Source organism: Quercus robur, chromosome 7 (genome assembly GCF_932294415.1).
Source record: "Quercus robur chromosome 7, dhQueRobu3.1, whole genome shotgun sequence".
NCBI lineage: Eukaryota > Viridiplantae > Streptophyta > Magnoliopsida > Fagales > Fagaceae > Quercus > Quercus robur.
The window spans coordinates 5,129,132-5,154,510 of NC_065540.1; the positions used below are offsets into that span (position 1 = coordinate 5,129,132).

At 37.1% G+C, this 25,379-nt stretch overlaps 3 protein-coding genes across 3 annotated transcripts; 2 read left to right on the forward strand and 1 right to left on the reverse strand.

The window, feature by feature from the left end:
• Positions 1-2,544: 2,544 nt before the first annotated feature.
• Positions 2,545-4,623, reverse strand: LOC126691881 (transcription initiation factor TFIID subunit 8). The gene has a single exon (XM_050387195.1). It carries the CDS (start codon positions 3,969-3,971, stop codon positions 2,835-2,837), a length of 1,137 nt encoding a protein of 378 aa, XP_050243152.1. The 5' UTR covers positions 3,972-4,623; the 3' UTR covers positions 2,545-2,834.
• Positions 4,624-14,469: 9,846 nt separating this feature from the next.
• On the forward strand, positions 14,470-16,584 carry LOC126691885 (uncharacterized). Its single transcript, XM_050387199.1, has 3 exons — positions 14,470-14,705; positions 16,141-16,219; positions 16,355-16,584. The coding sequence occupies exons 1-3, from the start codon at positions 14,554-14,556 to the stop codon at positions 16,421-16,423; spliced, it is 300 nt and encodes a 99-aa protein (XP_050243156.1). The 5' UTR covers positions 14,470-14,553; the 3' UTR covers positions 16,424-16,584.
• Positions 16,585-18,705: 2,121 nt separating this feature from the next.
• LOC126691882 (thylakoid lumenal 15.0 kDa protein 2, chloroplastic) lies at positions 18,706-21,860 on the forward strand. The gene is made up of 6 exons (XM_050387196.1): positions 18,706-18,991; positions 19,248-19,351; positions 20,912-21,002; positions 21,177-21,245; positions 21,324-21,433; positions 21,569-21,860. Exons 1-6 carry the CDS (start codon positions 18,826-18,828, stop codon positions 21,659-21,661), a joined length of 633 nt encoding a protein of 210 aa, XP_050243153.1. The 5' UTR covers positions 18,706-18,825; the 3' UTR covers positions 21,662-21,860.
• The last annotated feature ends 3,519 nt before the right edge of the window (positions 21,861-25,379 follow it).

Consider the following 25,379-nt stretch of genomic DNA (forward strand, 5'->3'; position numbering starts at 1 on the left):
GACAGGCAGATAGCTAAATAGCAAAACTGTCAACTACTAATGGTAAAGACAAGAGGAGGCCACATTTCTTCCAACACTACCAATAGAAACCAAATAGGAGGAAGAAAAGGGAATTCAAAGACGTACTGAATTATCACCAAAAAGCCATTTCCATTCCTCTCTCTCTCTCTCTGCCCTCCCCCCCCCCCCCCCCCCCCCCCCCCCCCCCACTTTTCTTTTCTGCAGCACTATTTTTGTTTAGTTTTGGTGAAATCTACATGTGCAGCATGCATTGAGAAGTGTTAAAATTAAAATCTCCCTGATTCTCTATTTCTAAAAAATAAAAAAATTCCAAAGGGGATTTCAAAGGGAACCAAGCATTTAGCTTTGGTGAAAGAACAACCATGCAATTGAGAAGCCTAAAGTACTTAGATCTTGTCTAAAATCAACTTGAGGAAAAACAACTCCCTTCTAAGCTCAGAAACTAGAGACTGCAATCCAGTCAATATAGCCGATTACATGATATCTATGAAGAAAGGGCAGTTTCCAGTCTTGCACTCAGCAAGGGAGTGCCGTGGTTGCATTAAAATTTCTTGCATATACACCACACATCAAGGTAGTCAAAGGCGAAAGGCGACCTTCAGGCACCAAGGCCTTGTATTGCCCGGACGCCCAGGCGAGCGCCCGGCTTGCCTTTGACTACACTGCCACACATAATGTTACTAGATACATACACATAATGCCAGTCATAACCTGTATTTACCAATATGATTTTCTTTTAGAATGCGATTAATGTCATTTTTCCAATGAAGTTTATAAGACTGAAGTTGCAAGAAAACTTCTCAAATACTACTAAATAAATTTCCAAAATGTTCACATTGCATCACAAATTCCTAAAGCAAGGAGATCATTTAGCCAGAATGACAGCAAGAGGATAAATATAATAACAAAATGCAAATGGGGGAAAAAACTCTATTCTAGACAAATAAGCAATTTCACTTCAAAGAAATATGAAGATAGCAAGAAGCAGGACATACCTTGGACACTTGCTTCTTTGCCTAGGATGATCTCACAAGGACCAAATGGCATGCAACATCAGCAAGCAAGACCACAAGGTATTATTTCATGACATATAATTATAAGCATAACACTACAAACTAGAAATAATTGTGTTCAGAAAATTAAAATAGCTTTACTGATAAGTAATAAAAGACACATTAGTTGTTGCCAACTCATATGGCCCTTAGAGTGGCCACTTGCCCACCCTTTAAAAAAAAAAAAAAAAAAAATCAGTAAATGGCAAATTTTATTCAGTGAAAAAAAAAGAGTACAGCACAACCACATTACACGGGAATTGTATGGGGGTCGTTAAAAAACTAAATGAAAGTACATAAATCCAAAAATTCTAGCATATCAGAGAAAGAATAACGACTTAAGACAGCATCCAATCATACAGAGTGGAGAAAGAACATCTTCATATTTGGGGGCAAGCCTTCTATCCCTTCAAATATGCGATCATTACACTCTTTCCAAATAAATTACATAAGGCATATTGGAATAGCACCCCAAACATCCACCATACTCTGCCGACCAAATCCCCCTGTTCAATACTCCAACAAAGCCAAAACATTCTAAGGCATAACCCATGCTATACCAAATCAACCAAACACCATAGATCAAAAATCATGAGCAATGTAGTAGCATTACCACTACATTGCCCACTCTTAAATATTACCTCTCCTTTTCCTCTCTCAAACAAATTGAAATGAATGAAGTTTTTTTTTATTTGCAATTGTCTTGGGTCTAGTTCCTATTATTGGAGCAATGAGCCTTGTAGCTCAACTGGCATCTCCTAGTGTTTCCAATGGAAATGTCCAGGATTCAAATCTCCCCTCCCACATTGTCACTACTGAATTATGGGGAAATAAATTCCTATTACTGGATTATTTGTAACTAAATATACGTGGTTATCAGTTGGATCTTAAACTATCTGTTTTTTTTTTATAGACCCCTACTTGCTTAGAGTGGAGATGAAATAAATGGGATTCTGCCTTTGGGTTCTTATTCTGGATACCCTTCCAAAAAAATAAATATAATTTAATTACATTTCATGCTCCAAATTTTTTATAATTCAATCAATATGACATTTGAAAGTAGAAAACACATAGTTACAAATAAACAAGGAGCAGAATAATGCTTATTAGTATCTATAGGTCCTAAGTGCACATGAGAAACCATCTTACTCAATTAGCTCTTTGCTGTACTTCCATCCTTGTCTTATATGCTAACTAGTGATGCTAAAAGGTCTATTTGTGTGATTAATAGTTGAAAAAGGGTAAAGCTAAAATCTTTGTTAAAGTAAGGAAAAGAATAAGTTTGCTGCAAATCAATTATTTATCCAAAGAAAGTTTCCTTATAAAAGGGGCACTACACCTTAATTTTTTTTTTTTTTTGGGGGGTGGGGGAACCTTATGACAATAACATAACTAGTGATGCTACATACATTGCTCTGTGAAATCTATTATATAGTTCCACATTATTGCAACAGAAAGCGAAGGAAGTTCATGACCCCAGGAGAACAGAATTCAGTATATCAATTCAAACATTAGAACTCAGTGTATCAATACAAATATGAGATGGTGCAAGACGAAGAAAGAAAATCATTTTCAAAGAATCATAAGCAGATGTCAGAGTAACAACGAAACATACATTGACATGCCTCTAAAAAAATTGTCAAGTGGACCATAAGAAACTCACAACTAGATTCTAACAATATCCATACCGGTACAAGAGCATGCCCTCAATTTTTGAGCACCCATAGCCCACTGCTAATGCCGACTTCTAAACTAACTAGTTTACAACTGATTGAGTTCCTGTGGGTATTCTGTAGATTGTCTAAGAATAAACTCAGCTCTCCTCTTCTTGTCATCCCTCTCATCATCCCGGGCAACCCACGATGCTGCCCTCTCAATACCCTTCTTCTGAATGCTCAAATCTAATGATTCACCTAGAAATTTCTTGCCACTTCTGAACTTTAATTGAACAGCAGGCCTCACATTAGGAAGAACCCTGTTCCCATCTTCACCATCATCAGAAAACCTATCTTTCACTGCTTCAATGGCAGGAGCAAATGCCTCTAGCACAGACATATGGTTCCTTCCCCCAGTTTCATCTGAAGGCATACGCGGTATGACAACTGGGGAAACATCTTTCTCCCCTGGTTTCAACGGAGGCTGAAGAAATGGGTTTGTTTCAAACCCGTCCGTTTCCTTTACATCACTACAAGAGGCTGAAGTTCCCACCGAACCATTGACCAACAACCGTTGCTGCAAACTTAACAAAGACCTCTCTGCCTTTCTCCGTTGCCGTGCTTGCTCAATCTTATCGGCACGTGGATCTGACACCCTCTCATTCCAGACAGGTGTATGGATATACGTATGTGGATCAGGAAAAGCTGGCAACCAATCCGGTATATGCTTGCCAGGCGGTGTTTCACCCATTTGTACAAAGCTTGGAATCAATTTCCGACTTTTAATCACAGGAAACCGTGGCAATGGCTGAGCAAACTGAATCTCCTCTACAGAATCCACATACTCAACAATCCCTCTCACCGTACCCGAACCAGCAAGACAATTCTTAACCTCAGCAGCACCCGAAAAACCTTGTGAAGCTTCCAAATCCTCCAACCCTCTAACAATATCAAACACATTACATTCTGTCCTACCAGCTAAGTTAGCATAGTAACTCCCAGTCTTTCCTAAGTCACAGAGGTATCGAATGGCAACGTCAGTGAGAGCTTCCAAAGCAGAGTCTTTGACGCCATGAAACCCCACACTCTCACATATCTGCGCCACCGCAACCTTCGAAACCGCTCGCCCATATCCATTGGCTCCAGCTCCAGCTCCTCTCGGCGCATCACGCTCTTCTTGTTGTCGTGGTGGTGGTGGTGGTGGTTCATTCCCTCTCGTATCTCTTACACCTCCATGGCTCATATTCAAACCCTCATAATCAATTTAGGGTTTTCACCAACCCCGCATTATTCAACCCATAAATCTCCACCACCAACAATTATTCCCCCAAACATTCATTACCACTCATCCCCAAAACCAAATCTCTTATTTCCCAAGAAAACAGAGGAAAACTCGAAATTCAGCTCTGACTCAGACTAACCACCCTTCAAAATTGGGTGGGAAAATTCCAAGCTTTAAAAACCCAAATTCCCTTTCTTTTTAATTTCCCTGAAGTTTCTCGGGAAACAAACAAGACCCAGAAACCCTAAAAATCAGGAAATGACGAAAAGAACAAGAATTGGTGAGAAAGGAAGAATCTTTCGGGGTCTTGCAAGTAAATCAGAGACTTTCAGAAACGAATCGTAGCCTCAATCGACCAGAGATTCGGATCTAGGAACTAAGAGAGAGTGGAAAATTGAGGAAATTAGGGTTTTGGGGAAAAAAGTGAAGAACGTTAGGGACAGAGAGGGAATTATAGGAATTCAAAAAAAGAAAAATGGGAAAAAAAAAAAGAAAAAAAAAAAAAGGTGGGATTTTAAAGATAAACCCTGGTAAGACCCTAGGAGATGGGATCTAAAGGAAGGAGATAGGTGTGTGTTTTTTTGAATTGAGGCAAAGATCGATTGTGAGCGAAAATGGGTGAGATTTGTGTCTATATTTATAGACCCTTTTTATTTTGTTTTGGCCAATAAGAAACAGGCTGAGACCTGAGAGAGCGTGAAGTGTCTACTACGCCCACTCTCACGTGTGTGTTGTGAGATTGTACTCGCTCTAGGCCCTATGGTATGTGTCTGTCTCGGTTTGGTGTGGTGTGGTTGTGGAACTTGTGTTGGGCTTGGGAGCCAGGCATTTGGTTGGTGGGCCTATTCACTGCCTTTAGGCCTTTCTCCCTCAATTTTTTTTGACAACTATAAATACTGATGGTGACCTGCTGAGTCCAAAAGTGTTTTAAGTTTTTTTTTTTTTTAATTTTTTAAATAAATTTTTTTAATGAATCATAATGCATTTTAGCATTTTACATTAAGTTATTATATAAGACGATATATTTTGTAAATAATATAATATGTTGTTGGAATTTGTTTTTGACATTCCTTACAAATGGTTCAAAGTGGACTAAAGTAGATTAAAATGGATCAAATTGACCAATGTGGATTGAAATACTATGTTGATGTGGTTTAATAGTAGCGTAATAATAATAAATATTACATTTCAATTTTTAAATATTATATAAATGGAAGGGGCTTTTTTTTTTTTTTTTTTTGAGGAACTTGACCCTTAGGGCAGGGAGGAAAGGGCAAAATTTAGGAGTATAATTTTTGGTTGCAATATAGGTTTTATAATTAAATTTAAATGAATGATTGTGTAATTGTGTGTGTAGAGAGTAATGCTGGGACATCAACTTTGACACAACTTTGTGCCATAAATTGTCATATGATGAATTGTGATTAGTAATGGTGTGTTAGTGGGCCATGTGAAGACACCCCCTCACTAATCACAATTCACCATGTGACGAGTTGTGGCACAAAATTGTGTCAAAATTGGTTTCTCAAGCCTTACCCGTAAATTTAAGTAGATAACATAATAATATACCACTGCTATTGAATTGTAACCCAATTATAATTGTTTATTTGTTGAAACTCGGTTAAAATAGAGTTGTTTTTAACTTTCTATACACAAGTCTATAGATAAGCAAATTATTCCAACAAATTTTGTTGCATGCTCCGTTGTCATTGGTTCAGCTTCAAGCCAATCTAATGAGGTTTTCATGTTCTTGCATGGAGCAGCAACGGTGTCTCCCTTTGCATCTTTAAGGAATATTCCTATTCCTACCTCATTTGTCTTAAGCGAACTTTGCTCCATCTAAATTTGACTTGTGGGAGTGCCACTGAGTTTTCTTCAGGGTTTGGAACGTGGGGTTCCTCACCATGATGGAGCTAGCGGTATTCAAATGCTTGCTTCATTATCGCCTCTATAATCTTCCCATCTTTACCAAAGTGAAAATTGATGCGGTTTCGTCAATACATGCAAGACAACCCATGGGAGTATGGCAACATGTTCTAGGTTCACACTAGGAGCTGGTTTCCTGTACATATATATAATCCTTTTTTAGGTGGTTAATTGTGAGTTTTCCTACTAGGTCCAATAGTTGAGTCGAGTATTTTAAGTTCGTGATGAGTTTATATAGTTTTATGGTCAAAATGTAAAAACACCTCATGAGGTTTCAATTCTTTCTTGTAACTCTAAGTAGAGGCGGAGGGAGACTTTGGCCTCAAATTTTTTTTTAAATATATATATATATATATATATATATTAGTATATACATAGGTACTAATTTTAACAATTTTGTCCTATAAATTATATTATGCTCCATTTGAAAATATCATTGATTATTTTAAGCATAATAATGTTATTACCACAAACTTTTCTACGATATTTTACAAACTGTCAAGGTAGTAAATTCTTATTAGTTTGTATTCAATCTCATGATCACTTACATCACTTTTTTACTTATTAATAATCACAAAATTTTTACAAACAGCTGAAACAGTAAATTCATATTAGTTTGTGTGGGGGGTATAAAACCGGGAAGTCCATGTCAATATCTGCGCTGGGCCCAAGGCCCAACCTAAGGAAGGCCCACCCCTTGGCCATGGGAAGGATCCTCCTCGGCCATGGGAAGGACCCTCCTCGGCCATAAATGTAGCCGAGGGCAAAGGGAGCAACTCGGTCCTGGTGATGACATTCCGGGTTATTTCGCCGAACAGGAAAAGTACTAAAACGACAAAGAACAAGGGAAAGGCTGCCATTATTGCAATTAAGTACCCTGCACCTAACAGAGCCATACTTTTCAGCTTTTACAACCACCCCCAACCACTTTGGGTATGGGCTGATGGGACAAGTATCAGCCCTATAAAGCTGAACCTACACGTGGACGTTCAAGAGGGGGGGGAAAAAGCTAGTATAAAAGGAGGAAGAAGCAGTCCAGAAAGGGGACTGGGACCAGGTCCAAGAACCGGAGCCACCCAGGCAGTGCCGAGGAAAAAGTCTTCTTGGATAAACTCAGTTCACCTCTGTGCGATCATCATGAACACCATGACTAATGACTGTCCGTTCACCAAGGCCTAGCCTTTTAGCCCACTCTCTACAAATTCATTATATTGGGCCCGTTGGTCCAAAATGCCACCCACCATGTGGTATTGGGCTGAAAAACGAGACCCTACAATTGGCGCCGTCTGTGGGAAGGCTTGTGCGTTAGCGCAGATGGCGATTAGTTATGGTAAGATCAAGCCCCTGTCAACAAGGGTCCCTCGAAGGAAATAATTTTGGCAGTGGTGCAAGTTATGCGAAAGCCTCTCCATCATTTCCAGTAGTACGCAGTTGTTGCCCTAACTCAGCTCCCACTCAGGGCTACACTTCGAAGTGCCAATGGCACGGGCAGTTCTAGGGGCTTCTAACATCAAGTCTATGCCCCCACACATTTGCCAAGGGGCTAATCCTCGCGGGTCCAGCAGCCCGATTCATCGAATTCCTATAAGTATTGGACAGAACCAAGGTCTTGCATGGTCCTCGGATTCAAACCTACGGGGAAACCAGTTACTTCAAGAAGAAAGTGCTAGACAGAACCAAGGTCTTGCATGGTCCTCGGACTCAAACCTACGAGAAACTAATTATATCAAGAAAGGTTTAAGTCCTAGACAGAATGGAAATCCCACGCGGTCCTCGAACCCCCAGCTCTAAGGAATCTAACATAATTAAGTGTTTAGACCCGGTACAGTCATGCGTCGGTCCTCGGATTGGATGCCCAAAACAAGTTAAGGCTATGAATATCATCTGAAACGTGGCAAAGCACCCTAGTGCCCGGCGACCCCCTCGGACAGTTCATTTTAGGTTACACGTCCTCGGATGATCACCCTATACGCAATACAGAACATTCAGCTGTTATCCCGATTAGGGTGAGTTTGGTTCAGTTTTTTGTAAAAGTGTATAATAAAAAAGTAGAGTTTTCAAAAAGTGCATAATGAAAAAGTGCATAATGAAAAAGTGCATTTTCAAAAAACTAAGTGTTTGGTAAAAACTGTTAAAAAATGTTTTTTGAAAAAGCTGAGTGTTTGGTTAGCACTTATAAAAGTGGTAGTTTGAGGGATAAATTACTAAAAAGGACAATGTATATATAAGAGCATCTCCAGCAGGTTAGACAAATTTTTGTACTGTTTGGACAATCAACAGTGACATTTATCTTTTGCCTACCCACTTTTTTAATCTTTATTTTTTAATTAAATTTATTCTTTTTTAATCTTTATTTATTCTTTTTCTATTCATTCTCAACAATTATATTTTTCAACAAAAAATGTTATATCCACAATATTTTTTGCAATACTTTCACAAGAATCATAACAAAATCTTATATGGAAAGTTGTTTCTAGTTCTAATTTGAACTCATTACTGAAATTATATTTTTACTCACCAATATTAATTAATTACTTAAAATTTATTGTAAAAATATTGTGAAAATATTGTGGTATTATTTTTAAATTGTGATTTCTTCTTCTTTGCCTTTTATTTCATCCATACGTTTCCTTTTTTTTTTTTTTTTTTTTTCTCTTGCATTTTGTCAACCACACACGTATACCCATATTAGTACATCCTCTCCTTTTTTTTTCCTTTACTTTCACTTGATTCCAGAAACTCCTCACTCTTTCTTTCTCTAGCTCTCTGAGGTCTTTCTACTCTCTTTTTTTTTCTTCTATCGACTTCTATTTTTTTTCTATCGGCTCCTCACTCTTTTTTTTTTCTTCTATCGGCTTCTATTTTTTTTTTCCAGAAGCTCCTCACTCTTTCTATATTTTTCACTCTTTCTTTCTCCAACTCTCTTTTCTTCTATCGGTTTTTTTTTTTTTTTTTTTTTTTTTTTTTTTTTTTTTTTTTTTTTTTTTTTTTTTTTCAGAAGCTCCTCACTCTTTCTATTTGTTTTGATTTTAGATTTGTTGTTTAAATTATATCAGTTTTATGAGAGCAAGAATTTTTTTTGCTTTTATTGTTGTGGTTTGATTAATTTTATTGCGTGAGTGAGCTTCAGGTGAGATGAATTTGCTGAGGCTGTGCGTGATTTGAAGAAGACACCTTGCCATTTATTGAAGGGAAATTTTGGTAATTGAAGTCACTCAACGGATATTTATCAAACGTCCACACCAGCTTTTACAATTATGGACCAAAACACGTCCATTTTTCAAACGCGCATTTCTTCACAAATATAAAACGCAACTTTAAGAAAAAAGTTGCGTTTATACTCACCAAACACTAAACTTGGGCTGGCTTTTTTAAAAAGCCAACTTTTGGGCTCAAAACGCCCAAACAAACGGGCACTTAGTCTCATATGGTTAACCTACTTGAAGTCGGCATTGTTGTGCCCGTCAGTTTTGATAAGTTCAAAGTGATAACTCTTTGCTAACAAGGGCATCGGCCCTAAGTACTGTTCGAAAGAAAAGGACACCAGCACATCCATTCGCAAAATAATTATTGCAGAAAAGAAAGAACACGCAAAATGGGATAAAGTCATCTTTTATTTGACAAAGAAGTAGTACAGCATACAAAAAAGGGGCTTAGACAAGCCTATACCAGAAGCTAACTACAAAAAAAAAAAAAAGGGGGGGGGGATACACGGGAACGATAGATTCTTCAATTTTGCTCTAGCAGCGACAAAACAAGTCTGGATGGCACCAGTGCTGGAAGAGAAGAAGAAGCGGAGGCACCTAGTCCACAGCCTTGCTCTAGCAGCGACTAAGTAAGTCTGGATGGCACCAGTGATGGAAGAAGTGGGGATGCCAAATCCCCATACCAGCTCTAACAGCAATCGAGCAAGTATCGTATTAGCAGCAATCGAGCGAGAACAGATGGTACCAGCGATGGGAAATCTCAGTGCTGTCACACCAAAAATCTGATGCGACCTCCACCTGCTTCGAATTTTGGCTAAAGGAAGAAGAGGCTCATTTCTTGTCTTATCGAGGAGAGGAAATATCTTGAGTCTTTGTCTCCCTTACCCTGACTGGGCCATTTTGAATCTCGAAGATGCCCAAGGCTTCTGAAGAGGGTGTGGTCCTGTAACAACCCAAAGAAAAGCGCGAGCCATATTTGCGCTATACCTCAAAAGGACTAGTCACAATTGAAACTCCTTGTAGTTGTTAATAAAGCCCAGTTTAACCCAGTAAATATCCGATGTGGGACTCATCACACACCCACACACATCACACAATCAATCAAATTGGGGTATCACAATCTCCCCCACTTAAATCCCTAACGTCCTCGTTAGGGCCCACTTTGTGGGGTAGTGTCTCTGAGCCCACACGGGATTACCGGGCCGGCTCTGATACCATATGTAACGACTCAAGGAAAAGCGCTAGCCACATCTGCGCTAGCCATATCTGCGCTATACCTCAAAAGGACTAGTCACAATTGAGGCTCCTTGTAGTTGCTAATAAAACCCAGATTTACCCAGTAAATACCCGATGTGGGATTCATCACACACCCACACACATCACACAATCAATCAAATTGGGGTATCACAATCTCCCCCACTTAAATCCCTAACGTCCTTGTTAGGGCCCACTTTGTGGGGTAGTGTCTCTGAGCCCACACGGGATTACCGGGCTGGCTCTGATACCATATATAACGACCCAAGGAAAAGCGCTAGCCACATCTGCGTTATACCTCAAAAGGACTAGTCACAATTGAGGCTCCTTGTAGTTGTTAATAAAGCCCAGTTCAACCCAGTAAATACCCGATGTGGGACTCATCACACACCCACACACATCACACAATCAATCAATCAAATCGGGGCATCACAATCTCCCCCACTTAAATCCCTAACGTCCTCGTTAGGGCCCACTTTGTGGGGTAGTGTCTCTGAGCCCACACGGGATTATCGGACCGGCTCTGATACCATATGTAACAACCCAAAGAAAAGCGCTAGCCACATCTACGCTATACCTCAAAAGGACTAGTCACAATTGAGACTCCTGGTTGTTGTTAATAAAGCCCAGTTCAATCCAGTAAATACCCGATGTGGGACTCATCACACACCCACACACATCACACAATCAATTAATCAAATCGGGGCATCACAATCTTCCCCACTTAAATCCCTAACGTCCTCGTTAGGGCCCACTTTGTGGGGTAGTGTCTCTGAGCCCACACGGGATTACTGGGCCGGCTCTGATACCATATGTAACAACCCAAAGAAAAGCGCTAGCCACGTCTGCGCTATACCTCAAAATGACTAGTCACAATTGAAACTCCTTGTAGTTGTTAATAAAGCCCAGTTTAACCCAGTAAATACCCGATGTGGGACTCATCACACACCCACACACATCACACAATCAATCAAATTGGGGTATCACAATCTCCCCCACTTAAATCCCTAACGTCCTCGTTAGGGCCCACTTTGTGGGGTAGTGTCTCTGAGCCCAGACGGGATTACCGGGCCGGTTCTGATACCATATGTAACGACTCAAGGAAAAGCGCTAGCCACATCTGCGCTATACCTCAAAAGGATTAGTCACAATTGAGGCTCCTTGTACTTGTTAATAAAGCCCAGATCTACCCAGTAAATACCCGATGTGGGACTCATCACAAACCCACACACATCACACAATCAATCAAATTGGGTGTGTGATGAGTTCCACATCGGGTATTTACTGGGTAGATATAGGCTTTATTAACAATTACAAGGAGCCTCAATTGTGACTAGTCCTTTTGAGGTATAGCGCAGATGTGGCTAGCGCTTTTCCTTGAGTCGTTACATATGGTATCAGAGCCGGCCCAGTAATCCCGTCTGGGCTCAGAGACACTACCCCACAAAGTGGGCCCTAACGAGGACGTTAGGGATTTAAGTGGGGGAGATTGTGATACCCCAATTTGATTGATTGTGTGATGTGTGTGGGTGTGTGATGAGTTCCACATCGGGTATTTACTAGGTTAAACTGGGCTTTATTAATAACTATAAGGTGTTTCAATTGTGACTAGTCCTTTTGAGGTATAGCGCAGATGTGGCTAGCGCTTTTCTTTGGGTTATTACAGGTCCCTTCACCCTCATCCTGGCCTTGACCATGTCACCCCTTAAGGCTCAGTCACACTGGTAATGGGGACTTTGGGCACAATTGAAGGGTTAGGAATTTGAAAAACTTAAAGGGTCTGCAAATAAAGGGAATGACCTCCCACCATGCTTCTTATATTGGGGGCAAGCCTGGTGGCATTTAATCTGTAGAAATCTCCAAGAAAAACTACAAACGAGATAAGTCCCGCTCAATTCCCAAAGCAATCTTCAATCGTTGGATTTGCATTGCCTCGTAAAGAGACCTTAATAAAGGCGCGCCTCGTGTACCGAAATGGCAGGAACGTGGCGTGGGTAAACTAAAAGAATGTCTCACAACCAGGAACGTGCCCCTGGTAAACGAAGAGGCTCCGACATTAATGAAGAACAAGACTTGGCAAGCCATGACATAGGCCCGACGTCACCAAAACCCTCATCTCCGTCCGAGGAGCCAGACAGCAGGATTTTGAGAGGTTATTGTGGGGGGGTATAAAACCGGGAAGCCCATGTCAATGTCTGCGCTAGGCCCAAGGCCCAACCCAAGGAAGGCCCACCCCTTGGCCATGGGAAGGATCCTCCTCGGCCATGGGAAGGACCCTCCTCGGCCATAAATATAGCCGAGGGCAAATGGAGCAACTCGGTCCTGGTGATGACATTCCGGGTTATTTTGCCGAACAGGAAAAGTACTAAAACGACAAAGAATAAGGGAAAGACTGTCATTACTATAATTAAGTATCCTACACCTAACAGAGCCATGCTTTTTAATTTTTACAACCACCCCTAACCACTTTGGGTATGAGCTGATGGGACAAGTATCAGCCCTATAAATCTGAACTTACACGTGGACGTTCGAGAGGGGGGAAAAAGCTAGTATAAAAGGAGGAAGAAGCAGTCCAGAAAGGGGACTGGGACCAGGTCCAAGAACCGGAGCCACCCAGGCTGTGCTGAGGAGAAAGTCTTCTTGGATAAGCTCAGTTCACCTCTGTGCGATCATCATGAACAGCATGACTAACGACTGTCCGTTCACCAAGGCCTAGCCTTTTAGCCCACTCTCTACAAATTCATTGTATTGGACCTGCTGGTCCAAGATCCCACCCACCGTGTGGTATTGGGCTGAAAAACGAGACCCTACAGTTTGCATATAAGCTCACCACTTATATCACTTTTTTACTTACTAATAACCACTCACCATATTAGCAAATTGTAAACAACTTTGTAACTCTAGCATTTTTCCCTTTTTAAGGGCCATAAATAAATATATAGATCTAAAATCTAAAACAAAATATACAAGCCAAAAAAAATTAACCCAATAACAAAAATTATCAATAGTAAAGCTAAAATAAATTAAGCTCGATCAACTAAATTTACTCAAAACAAACAACTAAGTCCTTTAAAAAGTTTAAATAAAATAATTTTGTCCTTACCCAGAAACAGACGTACACATAAACAACACAAATAAATTATAATAAATAAATAAAACTCTTATCGATTAAGCAACAGAGTCGTAGGCTGGAGCCGCCACACGCAACCAGTAGCAAAGCTACCCCCTAACTTCAATTTTTGACTTCGTCCCTGGCTCCATGAGGTTTCCATATCCCCAAATTCTTCCATGGGACTAACTTTATTAACTTTTATTGGGCAAAAAAATCATGTGACCACATTAAAAATACTCAATATTGGTATGTGTCAACTATCAAATTATCAAAATATTGGTATGTGTCATTGTTCACGTGATAGCAACATAATTTTTTGTCCAAAAGAGCTAACAAAAGTTAGTTGCAAGAATCAATTTGATGAATATAGAAACTTCACGAATTATAAGAAAGAATTGAAACCTTAAGAGAGTGTTTTTGCAACTGACCTAAACCCAAGGGGTGCTTTTGCATTTAGGCTTAATTAAAAAAATGAGCTAAGCCTGACCACATCACCAACAGTTAGATATAGTTTATGTTAGCTTGGAATTTGGGCTTTTAAATTTTTTATTTTGAATTTTGATTCTACTTTGGTTATACAATGGCTAACAAAAGACGGTCAATAGACATCACATTTTGTTTCTTTAATTGATGATTGCAGGAATCTTATCGGGCGATATTGGATTGTCCATTTTCTCAAGCTTAAGGTCAACATGGTAGCAGACAGACTAACAAAAAAAAAGGAGATTCATAAGAAAACATAGTTTTTATTTATGAAACCTGCCCTATATTTGTATACGAGTAGTATATTAGGGATAGTTTTCAAATATGAACTCATAGAGAAGTGTCTGCACATGCGTTACATGTTTTCTTTTAAATAAAATTCCTTTTTCCACACCCAAAAAAAGAAAAAAGAAATTAACTAGAGTGGGTTGTCTTTTGGGTACAAACCGACCCGATTGGCATACTTGCAAATTTTAGCGGATAACCCAGTACTCTACCAGTGGATAAGTTTACTCTCACAACAACAAAGATACACATAGGAAAAGCTCAGAGCGAGAGGAAAATGGAGAAGTATTTCGGGAACGCGTACAGAGGAGACCCAGGAGTGCCACACGCCGACCCGGACCGATTCGTCAACATTTGGATCGGCTCTGCTGCCTTCTCTGTTCTCACCTGGTTCAACCCTTACATGTGGCACCTCACCAATCAGTTCAAGTACTCTCTCTTTCTCTCTCTCTCTCAAAATTTAGGGTTTATCTGTCTGCTGTAACAAGAAATGATTTTTTTGCTTTCTTCAATATGGGTTTTTTGTTTTTGTTGTTGGGTTACTATCCATTGGGCTTGTTGGGTTGAAAAAGGAAGTAGTGGGTGAATTGGGTGCTTAGAATTGGAGTAAATTGCCTATTATCCCTTTGTTTTAAATGCAACATTGGATGGATGTACAGGTAAAAATGCTTTTGCTAACCAAATGAAGTTTAAAGGCCAGTTCTTTGTGGGTTTTTTGTGTGCTATTGGGCAAGTATTAAGAAACATGTGTGTTCCTGTGGCCCCTTTGTACGTTGTGATACTGATATCATATGTTCATTGTCTTGTGTTTCCGCAAGTGTTGACTGAGCTAACATGCTTCTACTTTGGCCAAGGCGCGATGTTGCAGCTGAAATGTGTATTGTGATACTATGATTTGTGTACATTCGAACTCAGAACCCCCAAATAACTTGGTTTTGTGGTGTGCAGTCATGTGATTGCTTATTCCTTATGTTTTCTTTTTACATTGCGCGAGGGCCATTCAAGTATAGAACTTATCGAATCTTTGTGTGCGTGTGCGTGTTCAAACCAGAAAATTGCTGTCACACCCTGCCTCCCAACACGTTGGGGTCTCTTTGCTTCTGCCATTCTGCATGTATAATTAGATTCTGCATACATTTGTTGAGTATTTGTGAAATTGAAAGTTTACATATATCCTATCAGCTATTTTTAGCCTTGAAAGATCTTTAGCTTTGAGATGAAAATATTGGTCTGATTTTTTTGATGTCCTTGTTCCTTTTTCTCTATACTACTTTATTTTAAAGCATCTCAAAATAAGAGGAATTTTGTTGTTTCAACACATGCTATTCTTATACACACATGTGCGCGTGAGCTACTGATGTTCCTACTTGGCTCTGAATGTGTAGTCACTTATCAGGGGGAAAATATTTTACAGGTTAAGTGCTGATATTCTTAATAATCTAAGTTTCATTACTGTATGACACATCGTTAAAGCACAAGTTTTAATGCAGCAAGCATGTCTTAACCAATTTCTTTGATGATGCACTTTGACAGAGTTATTGCTTTTGACTTTCATGATATTGTGCGTGAATTCTAGAATATCTCTATAATCAAAATCAAAATGTGGGGGAGGGGGGGGGGGGGGGGGGTGCTGAATTCATTGCTAAGGATGCAATATGCATGATACAAATTCAATGGCAAATAGTTGAAGTTTTTTTGCTTGTTTGTCCCATTCTCAGTCATAAAGGTAGTACACACATGTCCCTCTTGTGATCTCTGATTGGCTGCTTTGATGATTAGACCTATCACTTTCCTTGTTCTTGCAAATTTTTTGGTCCTTTATTTATCCCATGTTCTCCTCATTTTGAAATACTTGGATATGCAGTTGGCATGACAGAGCTATGTTATTTGAGCAGTACCACTGGAAAAAGGCAATGGAGAAGAAGCAGCCTTATGACTTCTTGGTATATTGTTTAACTTTTTGATATCTGGGATTTTACAAATTCTTTAGGCTAACTACTGATGATAATTTTTATTCTTATGCTTGTTATGCTGTGACCATTTGAAAAATGTTTTCTTGAAACTTTACATTGCTGCAGTGGAATCAGCGCATGGACAAGGACCACCGTGATTCATATTATTTTAATTGGCCTGTTTACTTCCCTTAGGCTCTTCTTCTACATAAGCATACTTGTGCTCTTTTGTAATAAATGTTGAGAATGAGACTCATGTAGCCTGGATTGCCCCACCCTTTTCTTCCCATGGATTCAAAGACTCAAACTAATAGCAGTATTTCTGGTTTTTAATTTTATCGCTTCATTTGATTCTATTGACCTTTGCAGCCATTATTATGTGTTAGTGTTGGTTGTTTTTATATTGTTTGAAGGATGATTTGGAACTTGGTAATGAGTTTTAGCTCAAATAGCACTTCATCCTCACGCATGAATGGGTAAAGGGTGAGGTTGTGAACTCAAAAGCTACTGGGTGTGTATGAGTTCTGGCTCCAATAGCTCTTCTTTTAGAGGTCAGATGGTGGCTGAACATTTTAAGTGCAGCTCTATACTTCTATTACATGATCCCTATAATATAGTTAAATTGAATGTCTGAGTTGAAGACATGCATCTATACCAGATATTTCTTATTTGGTTGCTTATTGGATCATGATTTCAAAATGCCTGGATCACTCATCCAGGCTGGGTCAAGCCTTTCAATAGTGCATCATAGACTCATAGTAGTAGTGAGCAGTTCCTTTCCAGGTTGAGAAGCTTGAGCAAGAAATTCCAGCTCAGACGTTCAATATTATTCTTTCTATGGCTCATGTGCCTATTTTATAAAAATTGCATATATAATATATTTACGTTAAGGGGTGTAAACGGGCTTAGCCAGAAGGCTCCTTTGCTGGACTAATTTTGGCAATCAAAATCAGCTTGATCTTATTTTTAGAAGCCTTTTTAAGTCAATCATGGAGTATTTCTTAAGTAAATGCGAATTTGTTTTGGGGGCCAACAGACCCCTTGTTGCAAGTCAGTTTTGATCTTATAATCTCCATTTTTTTATTCTGCTTCACCAGTGAATGGATAAAATTTTGCAGCATTCTACGAATTATTGAGAAACAAAATGTCAAAACATGGCTTAATTGCTGTCCTCTAGGCTTTTTTATTCAATCGTGGGCTTTTAAAGAATTATGTTTGTTGTTGAGGTGTTTTCTTGGTAGTATTGTCATTTGTGTTTGGATTTAGAATATTTGGGGCTTCCCGGAACTCTGCCTACATTTGTTGAGCAATCGAAGGCTTCAAAGCTAAAAAAGATGTAGCTTCCTCACTTACATAGTCCTTGAATAAATGTTTTTTTTTTTTTTTTTTAAGGATAAACGGCAGTCCTTGAATCAATGTTAAGCCCCATCACATCACATCAGTGTAGAATTTTGAATTCACTTCGATCCAATTTGGGTCTTAAGACCCAAAAAAGACTGAGTGTGCAATTGAATTGAAATGAAAAATTAAAATTATTTTATTATTCAGCTTATTTTGGCACTATTCATGAGTTTTACTGCACTATTTGACACTATTTATGGGTCTTACTGTATTATTTCAACTAATTTTTACACTTATTTACAGTATTTTCAGTAATAATTTTTCAGTTTTAGCAAAATAAACGGTAATCAAATACACCCTGAACATTTTAAGAGCAGCTCTAAAATATAATTATCACTTGTAGATTTTTCAGACGCAGCCAAATATGGCAGGTTGCCCAATGTCTAGCTGGTACTAATGCATTAATGTGGCAATGCTCATTAAAGGGTTCTTAAAATTGCTAAAGAGCAATGTGTTGGATGCAGTTCAGTAGTTCAGCAAATGGAGGGAGAAAAGTAAAAAGGAAAAAAAGCTCTGAGCCTCTGAACCTGAAGCAGCCAGCTAAACAAGATAAAGCAAGCAATAAGATCAAGTGATCCACAGACAACAGTCATACTTGCTAACGTGGGTTGTTTATGGACATGGGGATAGACTTTAGAATCCAGATGAGGTGGAACATTATCAGCCATTTAGCTCCTACTTCTCTCAAACCTTGAAAAAAAAATATAGGGAAGTTTGGAATAGTACTGGTCTTTAACAAATCACCAAATCATATAGCACTTAGAAAATTCATTACAAAAATTATTACCGGGGATAAAAAAACAATAGGAGAATGCCAACAATATTATTGCTATAAACCCAAAAAGATTGTATCATTTTTGTGGTGATAAATTAAGATTGATGAATATCACTTTTATATATGTAGACTTGTTTCTGGTTTTTTTATTTTTTTATTATATATTAATAAATCCTCAAAGTTGTAAACAAAAAATTGTTGTGGAAAATTTTAATTTCATTAAAAATCAATTGAATACTCGCAATATATTTCAAGAATTGGAATGAAATTAGACAAAAGTACTCTGAAAACACTGCTATATAAAATAAAATAAAATAACATTTTCAAACTTTAGTCTTTTCGTCTTATCCAAACTAAGGAAAATATACCGTTTGGAAGTTTGCTGGGTGGGTAACAGTGTTCGACAAGACAAGAGGAAGTGATGGCATTTCTTCGTCTTCCTATCACAGCGCCACCATCGTCTCCAGTGTCTCTGCCATCCTTTGAGACTCCAATTCTAAACTCAACCAAATTCACCAACTGGGTTCGATCCAAGTCTTTCAATTTCGTGCTCTCTGGGGCTCTCACGCTCGGACTCTCTCTCTCTGGCAAGTTTCTTTCTTTTTCCTCTTTAAAGTAAAAGTAATCAGCAAAATGCAATCTTTTGCTGGACTTCATTGTATGTGATTTTGTTGGCCTCTTCAAATTCTAGCTTGTAAAAGTTAGGCAGTCTTAATTGCGAAAATGGCAAAATGTCATTCCAATATTCCGAATTGTGATGCTAGACATGATTTTGTTATGGGATATGATATGATAAGAGGGCAGAATTATAACAGAGAAAAAGACAAAACTTTAACTTTGTAGGAGTTGGAGTTGCTGAGGCAAAAGTTGGAGTCAACAAGCCAGAATTGCTTCCCAAAGAGTTTAGTCCTGTCATTGATGTTGGGGGGTTCCTCTCTGATGGCCAGGTGTGGTTTCCTTTCTTCTTGTCTTTGATTTAGCATTTACTATAGCCTTTTGTTAGTTAATGGTAACTCAGTTCATTCATTCTCTGTATTAGAAAGGATTTTAAGCAATAATTTTCATTTTTGGAAAAAATTTTCTCGGAAATTGAAAAAGTATTGACAACTTTTTTAAATTCTGAGAAAATATTTTCAAAAATAGATAACTTAGGACACACATTAACCGAACCCTATTTAAAAAAAATGAGACATGACTATAAATGCCATATTGGAAAAGATTGAACATAACTTTGATACAATGTAGAAAGAGAGTAAAATTAAATTGATGTAATATGAGAAAATATGAAGAATATATATATATATATATATATAGAGAGAGAGAGAGAGAGAGAGAGAGGTTGGCCCTAGGCCATGGCCTAAGGCCCCCTAACATAGAAAGGCCCCCAAGTTAATATGGGGCAGTAAGTGTTTTTATTTATTTATTTTTTATTTTTTATCTTATAGGTTTTATAAATGGATATATCACTGATCACAATAAGTAATTCAATACCCATTTATTCTTTTATTGAAATGCCACGTCAATTTGTAAGTTTTTTATAATAAAATTTGTATTAACTATAGCGTGTTTTTCACACACAAAAAAAAAATTTATGAATTAATAGAAATACAGCACAATCACCAATTCACCATTAAATGAATGAAAAATGTTAAAACTAATACAAATTTTAAGACAAAAATTAATAAACTGATATGGAAGGAATATGATTGGTGCCACTCAAACAATATAATAAATTGAATGTTTTGAATAGTTTTTTTATTTATTGGTGACACGTCAATTTGTAAAACCTACATAGTAAGTATCTCTAGCTCACTCACAGTGACTTAGTCTTATTAATTAGTAAGAATTAATAATAGATTTGAAATTAAAAAAATAAACTAAATATTATTTAAGTGATATTTAGATATAAAAAGGCCCCTTTAAAATTTTCGCCTTAGGCCTCAAACTATCTTGGGCCGGCCCTGAGAGAGAGAGAGAGAGAGAGTTAACGTAGTTTGACCTTAGAGGCCTACATCCATAGCAGAAAGCCTTCGATGGCTACATCTTTCTTATTAGTCAATGTTTATTACAATGAACTCATTTGAATGATATTTATGATAAGTTAAATCCTAGATTGACCATACATTAATCAAGGATTACAGTACTTGAAAAATAAGTAGGGTTATAATTTTTCTTGTTGCATTCCAACTAAGATTAGGATGGCTTTGCTTGAACTCCAAGTAAGATTAGTGAGAATGAACATGGATAATAGACTTAGGCCTTGATTAGGGTTGGACCTTGATAGCTTTAAAAGTCTTTTTGCCCTACCCTTTTTTTTTGTGTGTGTTTACATTCATCTTTTTAGTTCTAAGATTGATAAATGAGAATTCCTACATCTATATGAGCCTTATAGATACGCAAATGGTGTTCTTTAAATTCAGATACAAGTAATGGCGCCACTTTTGAACCATTTGATAAAGGAAAGAAAATATATGATAAATTGCTAATGTCATGAGGTTAATTTGCAGGAGAAAAGACTTGCACAAGAAATTGCTGATATTGAAAATGATACTGGGTTCAAGTTGAGAGTTCTAGCGCAGAATTATCCTGAAACACCAGGTATGCTTAATCTTCTTGATCTTTTGGTAGTTAGATGGTCTGCTTCTTTGATCCACTTGTGGACTCTTAATGTTCTTTTCTTTTAAATTGATGGCTTCCTTATCTAAATCTGAAGACATCCTTGCTAGCCAAACAAAAAATGACTAATCATTATCAAAACCAACATTTTCGTAGGGCTGGCGATTAAAGATTTTTGGCAAGTGGATGATAGAACTATTGTCTTTGTTGCTGACCCCACGTTTGGTAAAGGTTTCAAACATATTATCTACTTTTGAATACCTCTGGCATAGGTGATTTATGTTTATGGGTCTGTTTGACCAGGCAATATATTAAACTTCAATGTTGGGGCTTCTGTTGATCTAGACATTCCACGTAGTTTCTGGAGCCGATTGGCAGGGAAATATGGAAATATTTTTTATTGGAAAGAGAAGGTAAAGTTTTTGTTGTTTCCTGAATCACTTTATTCTTTTGGGTTGATTATATTTCCTGTGGTTGAGCTTGATTTTGTATGGGTTGTGCAAGGTTTTGTTGAAAATGAATATTGTATTTTCTTTTGGCTAATATAGGGGGAAGATGCATCAATTGAAGCAGCTGTAATGGCAATATCTAATTGCTTGAGAGAACCTGTAGGCCCAAATAATTGCTCTGAGGTAAAATAGTACAACAATGGCTACAGTAACAATGTTCTCTCAGCTGTAGTCTGCAAAAAATTTGCAACACACGATGTAAAAGGTGATAAAGAAATTTGAATTCATGTTCTTCTATGTCATGTTGAATCAGTCAACACACACTGTATTTACATAGTCATTTAATAACAAGAGGGCCACAGAGTGAGCAGCATCCTGTTCTGTAATCTAATCACTACTGATTCTAGACTTTTAAAATGCATTTTGTTATCAATATTCTGAAAAGGACGGGTAGGATCTGACTCTGAGCTTTAAGGATTGTCTGGAGGGAGGCTAGGGAGAAAGCTACAAGTTTCAGCTTTGCACACTCAATTTCTGCAGGGTTCTAGATGCAAAAGGCACATCTTTGGTTTACGCAAACTTACATTTGTGCTAGGCCTAGTAACAAGAATGCTAATTAGTTCTTTTTAGAACAATACTTTGTTTGCTTACTCACTTAAGCAACAATTACCTAATTCATTTGATATAGGCGTCTTCCCTTTGTAACTTGGTGGATCTCACAACAGTACAAGTGTGAGAGTAATGATGTATATATTTAATATTTGAGATACCTTGTCCCACTTAAGATAGCATATTTAAGCTTTCAAATAATTTTAAGGCTATATTTCACATTTATTATTTTTCTGTATACAATAACAATATAATTTTTTTATTGACTTTTTCCGATCACCAATGATAAATTAGATAAGTAATAAACTTTATTGTCTTTACCTAACATATGTATAATTGACAAATGCCATATATGTCACTTTAGACAGAATGGAATAATATGAAACTAAAAGTTCTACTCCTATACATGTGTAAATTTAAGTCAAAAGCCATGATTAGCATCTCAAATGCCATGTCTCCTCTTGTCTTACTTATCCGTACAGTTATATAATCGATCATAAATTTAAGTCAGATATTTGTAGCTCCTAAATGTGCCTATTGTCCTGCTTCATGCTAGACTTAAAACATTTTTTTTTTTTTTTTTTTTTTTTTGAAAAGACTTAAAACATTCATTGATGCTATATAATGGTGAAGTGCAAATGTAGCAAGACCCTCTATTACTATTATTGATTTTTAGTGTAGTTGTCTGATAGTTGGACAACAGCTAAGATTCATGTGTAGAAGACCTGGGGTTGAGTCAATTACGCGTGTGTAGCATCTCAAAAGCAATTTGGCTCTTTTTTGTGTCATACTTATCCTCAATCATGTAATAAATCATAAAATTCAAGTCAGATATATGTACTCATCGTCCTGCTTCTTGCACTAGATATTTTGAGTGTGAAAACTCATTGATTCTAAATATTGGTGAACAGCCAATGTAAGACAACCCTTTGCTATTTGGACTTTTGCAGTAGTTGTCTGATGGTTGGGTGGCAGCAAAATGCATGGGTAAAAGACCTGGGCCTGTCTGCTGGGGTTGGGGCCTTTTTTGGGCTCGTAATCTTGATAATGAAAGAAGACAAAGTCAGGAATAATTGCTGGTGAAAGTTTTTTGCGTGGTCGACAAAAGCTCAATTTCATAGGCCCAGTGGAGACAAAATGAGCTAGCATGAATATAACTAGCAAAACTTGCATGATAGCTTGGTTTACTGTGAGCATTTCAGATTGCCTAATTCAATAAGAATTTTCACATTCAAGCTTAAATTATCTTGAGTTTCTTGCCTCAAGATTTCAAGAGTAATCCTCTGAAACTCTCGGTTACAAATTTGAAGTACAGGGGGCTCAAATTAGGTTGTCAATCACCACAGATCTCAAAACACTTAACAAAGATGAGTAAAAGCTTATCCTGATATAATTGATTTGTTGTACATTGTTAAAATAATTTAATAAGACGTCATGACACGAATAGGTATATGTCATATTTAGCATCCAAATTGGTACTATTTTATGTGTAAAGGCACTTGATGTGGACAGTTTCATATGGTGATTTCTGTGTTTTATTTATTACTAGTCGCAGACCCGCGCGATACTTGGAAAAATATGATATGATTATTTTTTATTGGATAATTATTGAATTAATATATTAGATTGTATATTTTTAAAAATTCAATATGTGTTATTTGAAATTATGTTTTAAATTAGAAGTTTTTTGTATTCATCAGGTATTATACATAGTGAGATATGTATAAAAACACAATGCAATATTTTTTTTATTTAAAAAATTGATAGTGTGATGAGAACTATTAAACCAAGTTGTAATTATGTATACTTTGTTTATTACTATACAAATGTATGCGATTCAACTCTTATAGATATTTTTCTCCAAAACATAGATCCACATCTCTTTCTTTCTCACAATTGAAACCAAGTGAAAAAGTAAATAAAGATAACTATGCAATAGATCATTATCAATAAATCATATATCATAAAGTGGAAATATAAAATAAAATAAAATGCAAAAAGAAAAAGTTCCTTAAGTATCTATACATAAAAACATTAATAGCATAATGATGCTCTAAAGTAAATTATGTTTTATCTTATTCTCTTTTTGGCATTTTTAGTAAAGATGATCAACTAAGCAAAGTAAAAGCTTACTAAGAAAGTTCAAATTAACTAAAATTTGATGGTGGAGATGCTAATTATTTGTAATAAAATGAACAAAATAAAAATAACAAATAGATTTGAGAAAAACACATAAGATTTCTAAAAGAAATTTTACCAAACACATGGGATGCTACAATACAAAATTACTACACTTAATATTTTTTTATTTTTTTGATACTCTACAAATAAAACAACTTTATTCACTTTTTGTCACATTATAAACTATAAAGCGATTACAATGTTTATTATAATCTCCCCCCCCCCCCCCCACCCCCCCCCTGCGCGTGCGGAGGTTATAAGCACTTTGATTGAAATCAAAATATGCTATTTATTTTTTGCCCAAAGGCAAGTCAACCTACCAGATAATCCAAATGATTATCATAAGGACCTGCTACCATAGAGCAATTTTTGGTAAATTTCTGTTATATCAAACATTTGATGATATTTTAGCCTTAGATATCATAGATCCAGCTTCTCAACATAAGCTGAATGTCTCTCCACAATAAGTCTAATTAGGGGATTCTCCACAACATCACCAACTTGAGTCTTGTAACGACAAACTAATATCTTTTCATTGCTTGTAACAACTACAACCTCGTCTTTGTGAGTTAAAAGCTCATTTGCCACAACCATATGCATCTTGTACTTTTTAAGAGCCATATCAGCCTTCTCCAAAAGTATTTGTATATCTATCTCTAGTTGTTTAGTTAGGCAGAGGAAAACTTTTAGTCCCATTTCATTATAGCAAAAGACTTTTTATACAAAATTCCAGTAGAAGGGAGACTAATAGGCCCTCCACTTTCTTCAAGACATAGAGAATTATGAAAGATCACACATCCTTTGCCTACCCTTTTCTCTTTCTCAAATTCACATTACCAAAAAATATATGAAGCTAAAAACATTGTGAATACATCTCTGTTAAGTGGAAGTCCATTGGTAGGCACATTCAAATCCATAGCCATATATATTTTGTTTTGATATAAATTCAAATTTCTATTAAAAAAAACTACGTATTAACTCAAACCAAAATTCAACCAAAGCTATAAGAGTGATTTGTGATGGGAATTTAAAAAATACAACACAAAAAAATTAAATAAAAAAACCATCAACCTAAATTAGAGTTATAAGAAAGAACAAAAATCAAGAGAAAGAGAGAGAG

What these genes read in the sequence shown, in the direction of transcription:
- LOC126691881 (XM_050387195.1), bottom strand. Translation starts at nt 3,971, where the DNA reads ATGAGCCATGGAGGTGTAAGAGATACGAGAGGGAATGAACCACCACCA.
- LOC126691885 (XM_050387199.1), top strand. Translation starts at nt 14,554, where the DNA reads ATGGAGAAGTATTTCGGGAACGCGTACAGAGGAGACCCAGGAGTGCCA. An exon ending in CACCTCACCAATCAGTTCAA is followed by an intron (nt 14,706 to 16,140) that starts GTACTCTCTCTT and finishes TTGGATATGCAG; the next exon opens with TTGGCATGACAGAGCTATGT. An exon ending in AGCAGCCTTATGACTTCTTG is followed by an intron (nt 16,220 to 16,354) that starts GTATATTGTTTA and finishes ACATTGCTGCAG; the next exon opens with TGGAATCAGCGCATGGACAA.
- LOC126691882 (XM_050387196.1), top strand. Translation starts at nt 18,826, where the DNA reads ATGGCATTTCTTCGTCTTCCTATCACAGCGCCACCATCGTCTCCAGTG. An exon ending in GCTCGGACTCTCTCTCTCTG is followed by an intron (nt 18,992 to 19,247) that starts GCAAGTTTCTTT and finishes TTAACTTTGTAG; the next exon opens with GAGTTGGAGTTGCTGAGGCA. An exon ending in GGTTCCTCTCTGATGGCCAG is followed by an intron (nt 19,352 to 20,911) that starts GTGTGGTTTCCT and finishes GTTAATTTGCAG; the next exon opens with GAGAAAAGACTTGCACAAGA.